Genomic DNA, 12,343 nt, shown 5'->3' on the forward strand with positions numbered 1-12,343 from the left:
GGTTAAAAAGAAAATACAGAATTCAACTGCTAGTACATCTAGATCTGGTGAACTAAGTTTCTTCAGAGCAGCTTTGTGACCTCTTATTCTTTTTTTTTTTTTTTTTTTTTTTGTCCTCTATTGCCCAATGGCACAATAGCTCACTACAGCCTCAATTTCTCAGGCTCAAGCAATCCTCCCACCTCAGCCTTCCAAGTAGTTGGATGCACCACCATGCCCAGCTAATATTTTTTTTTATTTTTAGTAGAGATGAGGTCTTGCTATATTCTCCAGGGTGTCTCACCTTTCTTTCTTTGTTTCTTTTACTAAATTTTTTTGTAGAGATGAAGTCTTGCTGTGCTGCCCAGGCTGGTCTCAAACTCCTGGGCTCAATATATCCTCCTGCCTCAGCCTCCTAAAGTGCTGGGATTACAAGCGTGAAGCACTGTGCCTGGCCTTTACCTTGCCTACACATCAATTTCCTTCTTAAGCATTTATATGTTCAACTTTTCCAGTTTAAATACTATTTTCCTTAATAATGACATATATACTAGAACTTAAATTCTATGGTTCTTTCCTATGATCATCTAATTCTCAGCAATCTTTGATATGCTAGAATACCTCATATAGTCAAATGTTGCTTTTATTTTTAAATGTAAAGAAATAGGTCTGGTTTCAAGTTCTCTGTCTGGCAAATTAAAGATATCCCTAGAAACCATGTATTCAAATAATTATTAAACAGATGGTTTGTGAGCTCTTGAACTAGTGATCTCTAGAAATCAGTTTGGATATACTAAGATCACATCATGTCATACAATCTCATTACTTATGGTTACATAACTAGACCCACAAATCAAGTCATCTGGATTTTTTTTTTTTTTTTTTTTTTTGAGACATAGTTTCACTTTGTTACCCAGGCTGGAGAGCAGTGGCACTCAGCTCACTGCAACCTCCGCCTCCCAGGTTCAAGCAATTCTCGTGCCTCAGCCTCCTGAGTAGCTGGTATTACAGGCAACTGCCACCGTCGGCTGATTTTTTGTATTACAGTAGAGATGGGGTTTCACCATGTTGCCCAGGCCGGTCTTGAATTCCTGAGCTCAGACAATCTGCCAGTCTTGGCCTCCCAAAGTGCTAGGATTACAGGCGTGAGCCACCACGCCGGGCCAAGTCATCCGGATTTTAGCTAAGCATATGACAGTCTCTTGTGACAAATAGGGGATCATGACAGGAATGTCTGAAACAAGGACCAGCAAACTACCAGCCAAATCCAGCCCACAGACTGTTTTTGTAAACAAAGTTTTGCTGGAACATAGCCCACGCTAATTCATTTATGGCTGCTTTCATGCTACAAGGGCAGAGATGAGTAGATGCAAGAAAGATGTATGGCGCACAAAGCCTAAAATGTTTATCCCCTGGGCCTTTATAGGTAAAGTTTGTTGACCCATGAATTAAACAAAATGTGAAATAATAGCTAATAAAAGGTAATAATGAAGAAAAGTGGTAACTTTTAACCTAGAAGAATGCCACTAATAACATATGCTAGAAATCTCATTTTTTATATAATCCTTTTCTCTCTCTCTCTCTCTCTCTCTCTCTATATATATATATATATATATATTTTTTTTTTTTTTTTCTTAAGATAGAGTATTGGCTGGATGCGGGGGCTTACACTTGTCATCCCAGCATTTTGGGAGACTGAAGTGGGTGGATCACCTGAGGTCAGAAGTTCAAGATCGGCCTGTCCAACATGGTAAAATCCCATCTCTACTAAAAATACAAAAATATTAGCCAGGCATGGTGGCAGGCACCTGTTATCCCAGCTACTTGAGAGGCTGAGGCAGGAGAATCACTTGAAACTGGGAGGCGGAGGTTGCAGTGAGCCAAGATCATGCCACTGCACTCCATCCTCGGCGACAGAGCAAGACTCCGTCTCAACAAAAAATAAATAAATAAAATAATATGGAGTCTCGCTCTGTCACCCAGGTTGGAGTGCAGTGGCACGATCTCGGCTCACTGCAACTTCTGCCTCCCAGATTCAAAGGCACCTGGCCTTTTCAACATTTTTACTAAATAATTTTAATTCAAGGTTTATCAGATCTGTACACATTACAAAAACGTGGGAAGAGTACCTAAAATGCTGAATGAAAATTCAATTTTTAAAATATCTACATGTGCTGGAACATAACCTCAATAACAGTATGAAATTTTCTAGGGATAAATTCACGTTCATTCTTACAATAACAACAAAAAATCAACAGCACAAGTTGGAGAAATCAAAGACTTAACAAAATGGTACTTCACGTGGAACAGTCCTCGGGAGTTTAGAAATCTGCAGACTCAGTAAGTACACAGAGTAACATGGTGCCAAAATATTAATGCTGAAATTATTAAAGAATAGCATATAGAATAAAGGATACGTACATGCATTTCAATATACTCTGTTGCTCAGACCAAATCTGGACTATTGTCTTCAGTTTTAGAAATCAGTCTAAAAGCAATATAACAAGGGGATCTGAAAATCCTGCCACATGATTTTTTAAAACTCTGAAAAGGTGGAGATTTAGGACACAGAAAAATGCTTCAAATAAAGGAATGACTTATTAAAAAAAAATAGTTTATGGCCTGGTGCAGTGGCCCACATCTGTAATCCCAGTGTCTTGGGAGGTTGAGGCAAGAAAATCACTTGAAGCCAGGAGTTCCAGACCGGCCTGGGCAACATAGCGAGACCCTATTCCTACAAAAATTTAGAAATTAGCTGGGCATGGTGGCAGATGCCTATAGCTCTAGCTACTTGTGAGGCTGAGGCAGGAGGATTGCCCGAGCCCAGGGGTTTGAAGCTGCAGTGAGCCTGGGTGACAGAAGGAGACTCAAGCTCTCAAAAGCAAACAAGCTGGTGGCTCACGCCTGTAATCCCAGGACTTTGGGAGGCTGAGGCGGGCAGATCACGAGGTCAGAAGTTCGAGACCAGCCTGACCAACATAGTGAAACCCCGTCTACTAAAAACACAAAAATTAGCCAGGCGTGGTGGCGGGCACCTGTACTCCCAGCTACTTGGGAGGCTGAGGCAGGAGAATTGCTTGAACCTGGGGGGCAGAGGTTGCAGTGAGCTGAGATCACGCCACTGCACTCCAACCTGGGCGACAGAGCGGGACTCCATCTCAAAAAAGAAAAACAAAAACAAAAAAACAAAAAACAAACAAACAACAACAAAAAATGCACATGTGTTTTCACTTACATGTGGAATCTAGAACAAACTCATAGAAGCAGAATAGAATGTGGTAACCAGAGGCTGCAGGGTAGGGGGACAAAACCTCAATTAGGAGGAATCGGGTCTTTTTTGTAAGATTTATTGCACAGTATGGTGAATATAGTAAATAATAATGTATTTACATTTCAAAATTGCAAAAAGTAAATTTTTTTGTCATTTCAATTTTCAAAAGAAAGTTTTGTGGGTACATAGTAAGTGTATATATTTAAGGAGTAAATGCAGGCATATAATGCATACATCAGAATAAAATGGAGTCTCCATCACCTCAAGCATTTATCCTTTCTTTGTGCTACAAACAATCCAATTATACTCTTTTAATTGTTGTAAAATATACAATAAATTATCGTTGACTGTAGTCACCCTATTGAGATATCAAATACTAGATCTCATTCATTCTAACAATATTTTTGTACCCATTAACCATCCCCATTTCCCCAACTCTATCTACCCTTCCTAGCCTTATAACCATCATTCTACTACCTAAGAGTAAATTTCAAATGTTCTCACCACAAAAAATAAGTACTTGAATAAATGTTAATTAACTTGATTTAATTATTCCACATTGTCTTTGTAATCATAACCTTACCTTGTACTCCATAAATATATACAACTATAATTTGTCAATTTATAATTTAATAAATTAATAAATAGGAAGGAGAAAAGAAAAGAAAGTGCTCAAATAGACAGGAACAGAAAAACCAAGCTAGGGCTCCTAATAACCAAATCTGGAACAACCGAAACTTTTTTTTTTTTTTTTTGAGACAGAGTGCAGTGGCATGATCTCAGCTTCATGTAGCCTCAATCTCCCGAGCTCCAGTGATTCTCCCACCTCAACCTCCCAAATAGCTGGGACTATAGTTACAAGCACACGCCTGGCTAATTTTTTTTCTTTGTAGAGACATGTTGCCCAGGCTGGTCTCAAACTCCTGAGCTCAAGCGATCCACCTGTCTCGGCCTCCCGAAGTGCTGGGATTATAGGCATGAGCCATGGTGCCTGGCCTGCAACATCTAAATAATGAAGGAACAGATTACGACCCATTGAATAAAATAATAATTCATTAGTCTATATTAAGATAAACAAATTTGAGTGTGATGAAGAATAAGATACGCAGTTTCAAAATACTCCACAAAATGTTCATTTATTAATTACAAAAGAGAAAAGAGTAACTTCACAGATGAGAAGCCTGGCAGATAATTCCCTAATCAAGTAATCAGTCAACATCACCACTACTAATGAGACACAACGAAATCATGTGCCTGTGTGCCATCTGAGAAAATGCAATGAGAAGAACACAGCACAATTTCTATGATATTCCTGCCAAAGAAGACCATTACCTGATTCTAACCAAGAGAAAACAACAGAGAAAACCTAAATTGAGGGACGTTCTACACAATAACTGACCTGTAACCCTCAAAAGTATAAAAGTTATAAAACTTAAGGGAGGAGAGTTGATTCTAATGTCTCTCTCCCCAACCATGGGATTACACTGCAGTGGTCCCTGTACCTATTGCCATGGCCTCCCTTGAATAAAGTCAACTTTACTATCTTTTTTTTTTTTGAAACAATGTCTTGCTTTGTTGCCCAGGCTGGAGTGCAGTGGCCTAATCTCAACTCACTGCAAACTCTGCCTCCTGGGTTCAAATGATTCTCGTGGCTCAGCCTCCTGAGTAAGTAGGATTACAGGCATGTGCCACCATGCCCAGCAACTTTTTTTGTATTTTTAGTAGAGACGGGGTTTTGCCACGTTGACTAGGCTGGTTTGAACTCGACCTTAAGTGACCTGCCTGCCTCAGCCTCCCAAAGTGCTGGGATTACGGGTGTGATCCACCATGCCTGGCCTGCTTTGCCATGTTTAAAAAAAAAAAAAAAAAAAAAAAAGTTAAGGGAAGAATGAGGAATTATTCCAGACTGAAGAGGATAAACATACATGACACATAAACAATGTATGCTTCTGGAATGAATGGTTTTGGTAAAAACATCATTAGGATATGTGACAAGACATGAATGATGTTTGAAAGTTAGATGGTAAAATGTATTAAATGTATTCATTTTCTGGATTTTGACTGTCAGTCATACTGTGGTAATGTAGCAGAATGTTCTTGTTTATAAGACACACTATGTTGGCAACTTACTCTCATATGGTTCAAGTGGCAAGGGCGTACTTTTTGTTATACTTTCAACTTTTCTATAAGTCTAAGATATTTTCAAAGTTAAAAAAAAAAAAAGTAGCCATAATTTTAGAAGTCAAAATAGAGATAACAAGGAATTGCAACCACAATGTAAGTGAAAAGTCATTTCTGAAATTATGGAATCGTACAATGGGTCTCAGTCATTATAACTGCACATCAGAATTACCTGGAATGCTTTCAAAGAACACTGAGGTTTGGAGATCCAATCCAAGCCAATTAAATATCTGGGGTGATATGCAGGCATCAGCATTCTTTAAAAGCTTTCTATTAATTCTGATGTGCAGTCAAGGGTGAGAACCACCGACATGTGCTAGGTCCTGGAGGTTGTTCACGCTGAGAGAGCTTCATTTAGGCATTTTCTCTGTAGTCTTTCTGGCCTCACCCATGCTAGAGTTCATTACTTTCTCCACTGTACCTCGGACTTATTAGTATAATAGTTTTAATCATATTGTTCTGTAATTATCTGTTTCTTTTTATTTTGCAGTAAAATAAATACCTTCTAATACAAGGATTGCAATCTTATTCAGTGTTATAGCTTCAGTGTGTGCAGTGGCTCATGTGTATAATCCTAACACTTTGGGAGGCCGAGGCAGGCACTTGAACTCAGGAGTTCAAGACCAGCCTGGGCAACATGGTGAAACCCTATCTCTCCAAAAAAACCCACAAAAACAGCTGGATGTGGTGATGCATGCCTGTGGTCCTAACTACTCGAGAGGCTGAGATAAGAGGATCGCTTGAGCCAGGGAGGCAAAGGTTGCAGTGAGATGAGATTGTGCCACTGCACTCCAGCCTGGGTGACAAAGTGAGACCTTGTCTCAAATAAATAAATAAATAGGAAGAAAAATAAGAAGGTGAGAAAAGGAGTACAGAATAACATGAAAGACTCAATTTCTTCCCGCAAGTAGCTTACAGCCAGGGAAGAAGACAGATATAAAAACAAAAAAATGATCAGAGGGGAGTAACTTCAGCATTCAGCCTAATTTTCTCTCTCCCTGTGCCTCACTAAGCTAAGCTGTGAAACTAAAGTAGCGTCTTCAAAATTACTTACACTTAAAAGTACCTGAGTAGAACTCTATATATTCTCTTTCTGAAAATATAAAACTCAAACTACTTAAATTGGTTTGAGGCCTTGGATGTTTTTTTCTTGTAATAAAAGATTCTTGACCAAAAAAAGAGATCCCCATCCTGCCATATGCTTAAAAACCTGGAAAATATCATGGTTACTCTGTAAAGGCAGGATTTTTCTCTCTTCCAGTACTAGCAATTATAAAAATTACTTATCTAATAATGTATACAAAAAGATTGAGGCAGAAATGAGTATAGTTGCTATTCAAGTTAAGTTTAAATACCTTGTAACACTTACCTTATCCGCACACATTGACACTTTAATGTCCTGCTGAGATATTTCATAATGCCGGATATTAAAAACATAATTACCAGCCAATTTTAAAATATCAGCTGAGATATATTCTAGTACAGCCACAATATATAGGGACACATGGTAGTCCACTTTGTACCCTAACACTTCCTGTGAAAAGAATAAATAATTTAATTGCAAAATGTAGCACTGTCAAGTATTAAACACTTTAAAAATTCTTATTTAACATCCTTGCTTATAAAAAAACTTTCTATTAACTATATGTCTAAATGTAGTTTATAAAATGAATCTCTGGTCCCTGAATTGGGGGCTTTTCTTCTTTTAAGAGACATCGAATCTAACAACTCTGCCTTTTATCAATCTAACAACTCTGCCTTTTAGAGATCTTGGGTTGCGCTCCACTAAAAGCCTCCTAATACATTAACCAAAACTCATCTGACAAATATTAAAATATCTGCTATCTTCAAGGACCCTGTTTTAAAACCAGTATCCCCTAATTACAGTAGTTTCTACTGAGGGGAGGAGAGGAAGTGTGTGTGTGTGTGTGTGTGTGTGTGTGTGTGTGTGTGTGTGTGTGTGTGTGGTGGGAGAGTGCGCAGGGGGGCGGGGTGCTTGAATTTGCTGCAAAACTCTTAAAATCCATATACATCAAGCATATTTTGCCCTATGCACTAATATGCATCTAGTAGGCAAACTAGGTCCTAGCCCACTTTTCCAGTATATAAAAAATAATCTGTAATAATACAAATTAATTTTAAAAACAGTTCTGCTCTGAACTCATAGTAGCTTCTGACATTATACACTTTCTTAATCAACAAATGGCTGAGAATCATGGCCTACTACATAGGAATCAGTCAGAGTAACAGTCATTGGAAGATGCCACAATGGGCCAGGCATGATGGTTCATGACTCTTATCCTACCACTTTGGGAGGCCAAAGTAGGTGGATCGCCTGAGCCCAGGAGTTTGAGACCAGCCTTGGCAACACAGCAAGACCCTGTCTCTATTAAAAAAAAAAAAAAAAAAAAGATGCCACAAAATAATACTGATGCATTATCACTATTAATTTTAATATTGTTTGAAAAGCAAATTTCACCAGACTATAATTATTTTGTATACATATTTATATGACACGTATGTACAAGTATATACATGCAAGCGCACATATACACACTAACACAGACCATGCTATATTAATGCTTTATAAATATAGAAATAAAATATTATTTGTTATAAAGAACACCCCCCAACTAATGTTTAATCTTTTGTTACCTTCAACGAAGGATGGATTTTGTCCACAGGCAGTAAAAGAGGATTTCTTCTTTTTCGTTTTTCTATAGCAGATTGTGCATCAGCAATGGCCCATTTATCAATTGGGTGAGGAAAGGTCTTCTGAACTCGCTCCTGCTCAATCATAGCAGAACCATTGTAGTATTAATAAAAGTGTTTGTAAATAGGAAATTCATACAAAATTCAACTTGATCACTATTCTTAATGCTAGCAGATAACAGTGACAATACATTCTGATTCCTGTAATAAATAAATTTTTTGGTTTAAAAAAAGGTCAGGCCGGGCACAGTGGCTCACGCCTGTAATCCCAACACTTTGGGAGGCTGAGGCAGGTGGATCACTTGAGCTCAGGAGTTTGAGACCAGCCACGCAACATGATGAAACCCCATCTCTATTAAAAATGACAAAAATTAGCCTGGCATGGTGGTGCATGCCTGTAGTCCCAGCTACTTGGGAAGCTGAGGTGGAAGGATCGCTTGAACCCAGGAGGTAGAGGTTGCAGCGAGCCGAGATCATGCGACTACACTCCAGCCTGGGTGAGAGGGAGACCCCAACTGGAAAAAAAAAAAAAAGGTCAACAGGACTATCAAAATTATTCCACATAATTTTCATGGATAAAACAAAAAGGCAAAATTCAAAAAGAAAGCTTTAAACATAATTAAGGTGAACTGGAAAAATGAAAAAACAATACATAGGATATATAAGAAAGATTAAGAAAACATGAGATAGTGTATTAGTGATTTTAAATTAGGTTTCTAGAGTTAAAACTATTTACCTAGCAGAGCAAAAATTGTTCATTCATTTTTAATCATTAGTATACAGCCACTCTAATCTTAGAGCTTCAAATAAAAGGGATCATGTATCTCTTGGAAGATGAAGTGGGTTAGAGAGCTCAGAATGGCTTATGAAAATACATACCTTGACAAAAACAATCCTAGCCTTTGTGGTTCATCTTGGTTTTTTTTTTTTTTTGGAGACAAGGTCTTATTTTGTCTCACTTCTGGCTGAAGTGCAAGTGCAGGGGCGGCTCAGCTCACTGCAACCTCCACCTCCCAGGCTCCAACGATCCTCCCACCTCAGCAACCCAAGTAGCTGGGACTACAAGCACATACCACTACTCTTTGTTAATTTTTCTATTTTTTGTAGAGACAGAGTTTTGCCATGTTGCCCAGGCTGGTCTCAAATTCCTGGGCTCAAGTGATTGTGTCCGCCTCAACTTTCCAAAGTGCTGGGATTACAGGTGTGAGCCACTGCACCTAGGCAGTTCATCTAAATTTAATTTAATTAGTGATTCATTGGCATGAAAAAGAACTACTGAGATCTGAATTAAACTCTAATTTAGCAGGGTCTCCTATATTTACAATTATAGTCTCAGATTTTAGCAAATTTAGCTATTGAAAAGTATGCTTTCAGTGTATTTATTTCATGTTCAAAACTAGTAGCAGAGGCTGGGCATGGTGGTCCATGCCTCTAAGTCTCAGCACTTTGGGAGGTCGAGGTGGGAGGATCCCTTGAGGCCAGGAGTATGAAACCAGCATGTGCAAGTAGGGAGACCCTGTCTCTACAAAAAAAATTAAAAATTAGCCAGGCATGGTTGCACGCACTGAGGCAGGAGAACTGCTTGATCCCAGGAGTTCAAGGCTATAGTGAGCTATGATCCTGTCACTACACGCTAGTCTGGGTGATAAAGCAAGACCCTGTCTCTTAAAACAAAACACAAGAAAACCCAAACAACTGGCAGCAGAGAACACGGGGAAAAATGCTTTAATTCCAAGAATCCTGGAAAATCTTAACAGTTCAATTGCTACAAATTAAGATTTCCCTTTATACTGAAATTTGTTATAGCTGGGCATGGTGGCTAACACCTGTAATTCCAGCACTTTGGAAGGCTGAGGAGGGACGATCACTGAAGACCAGGAGTTCAAGACCAGCCTGGGCAACACGGCAAGGCCCAGTCTTTACAAAAATAAAAATAAAAATTAGCTAGGCGCAGTGACACATGCCTGTAGTCCCAGCTACTGGGGAGGCTGAGGCAGGAGGATCACTTGGACCCAGGAGTTCAAGGCTACAGTGAGCTATGATCATGCCACTTCACAAAAAGAAAGAAAGAAAGTTGTTGCTTATAGAAAAAATTTTCCAAAAAAAAAAAAAAAAGGAAATGTAAACAGTATAGTATAAAAGTAATTTTTGAAAATACAAAAATTAGCCTGGGGTACACGCTTGTAGTCCCAGCTACTTGGGAGGCTGAGGCAGGAGAATCGCCTGAACCTGGGTGGCTGAGGCGGCAGTGAGCCAAGATCACACCACTATACTCCAACCCGGGTGACAGAGTAAGACTCCATCTCAAAAAATAAAAACAAAAATAATTTTTGATAGCTGTACTGTCAGACATTTGTTTTGTTTTTAGCAGGAGAAAAAGAATACAAATTATATTAATATTAATTTTATGTGCACAGGGTGCTTTTATACAAAAGAAGTAAAACTCTCCCTAACAGATATTGCTAAAAATCCAAAACTACTTCCATGTAACCAAGGCAAAACAAGTATTTTAGCACTAATTTAAACATAGTTTTTCAGAGAGATATGTATATATACACACACATACATATACATTTTTTTAAATCAATGAGCAAATGTCCTCAAAATTTACACTAATCTTTTACTGAGGTAATACTTATATGCAGTAAAATACACAGATCTTAAAATGTACAATTTGTTGAGTTTTAGAAATGCTTATGTCTGTGTAACCATTATCTCAACTGACACAGAGAACATTTTTTTTTTTTTCATCTTCTTTGAGACGGTCTCACTCTGTCACCCAGGTTAGAGTGCAGTGGCACCAAGACCTTGGCTCACTGCAGCCTCCAACTCCTGGGTTTGAGTGATTCTTGTGCCTCAGCCTCCGGAGTAGCTGGGACTACAGGTGTGCACCACCACATGGGCTAATTTTTGTAATATTGGTAGAGATGGGGTTTCACCATGTTGCCCAGGCTGGTCTCAAACTCCTGACTTCAAGTGATCCACCCACCTTAGCCTCCCAAAGTGCTGGGATTACAGGCATGAACCACCATGCCTGGTCTCATTGAGAACATTTTTATAACCCTGATCTCCAGCCATCACAGGCAACTACCATTCTGATTTCTACCTCAATTGGCTTTAGCTGTTTCTAAATTTCTAATGTATAATATGAAATTATACATATGTACTCATTTGGGTCTGGCTTTTTTGCTCTATATAATGTTTATGAATGGCAGCTATATTATTGCTCATATCAATAGTTCATTTTTAAATTTTTACTACTGACTAGTATTCCATTTTATGAATCTGCCACATTTATTTATCCATTTTCTTGTTGACAGAAATTTGACTTGTTTCCAACTCTTGGTTATTATGAATTAAACCGCTTTAGCACTCATGTGTGGGTCTCTGTGAATATATTTTCGTTCTCTAGGGTCAAATAGGAACAGAACTACTGGGTCATATGCTAGATATATATTTAACTTATAAGAAACTGACAGTTTTCCAAAATGATTATACCATTTCATATTCCCACTAGCAATGTTTAAGAGTTATAGTTAGGCCGGGTGCAGTGGCTCACGCCTGTAATTCCAGCACTTTGGGAGGCCAAGGCGGGCAGATCACGAGGTCAGGAGATCAAGACCACGGTGAAACCCTGTTTCTACTAAAAATACAAAAAAATTAGCCGGGCGCGGTGGCAGGCGCCTGTAGTCCCAGCTACTAGGGAGGCTAAGGGGGGAGAAGGGCATGAACCTGGGAGGCAGAGCTTGCAGTGAGCCGAGATCACGCCACTGCACTCCAGCCTGGGCGACAGAGCTGAGGCTGGGGTCAATGGTTCACACCTGTAATTCCAGCACTTTGGGAGGCCACGGTGGGAGGATCACTTGAGCCCGGGAGTTTGAGAACAGCGTACGCAACATAGGGAAACTCATCTCTACAAAAACATTTAAAAGTAGCTGGGCATGGTGGCCCACACCTGTAATCCCAGCCACTCAGAAGGCTGAGAAGGGAGGATCACCTAAGCCCAGGAGGTTGAGGCTGCAGTGAGCTGTGACGTAATTGTGCCACTGTACTCCAGCATGGGTGACAGAGCGAGATCCTGTCTCAAAAAAAAAAAAAAAAAAAAAAAGAAAGGAAAGGAAAGGAAGAAAAGAAAAGAAAGAAAGAGCTAGCTGCTCTATATTCTCACCAACATTTGGTGTAATCAGTCTTTAATTTTAT

The 12,343-nt window shown here is 39.1% G+C and overlaps 1 protein-coding gene across 2 annotated transcripts in view; it reads right to left on the minus strand.

The window, feature by feature from the left end:
* SOS2 (SOS Ras/Rho guanine nucleotide exchange factor 2) overlaps positions 1–12,343 on the minus strand; it is a 113,784-nt gene that overhangs the window by 72,708 nt on the left and 28,733 nt on the right. For both annotated transcript variants that reach the window (XM_077938030.1, NM_001260585.1), the window contains 2 exon segments: positions 8,087–8,218; positions 6,801–6,965 (listed from right to left, as the gene is read on the minus strand). In XM_077938030.1, coding sequence (XP_077794156.1) covers positions 6,801–6,965; positions 8,087–8,218 — 297 coding nt within the window.

Source organism: Macaca mulatta, chromosome 7 (genome assembly GCF_049350105.2).
Source record: "Macaca mulatta isolate MMU2019108-1 chromosome 7, T2T-MMU8v2.0, whole genome shotgun sequence".
In the NCBI taxonomy this organism is placed as follows: Eukaryota; Metazoa; Chordata; class Mammalia; order Primates; family Cercopithecidae; genus Macaca; species Macaca mulatta.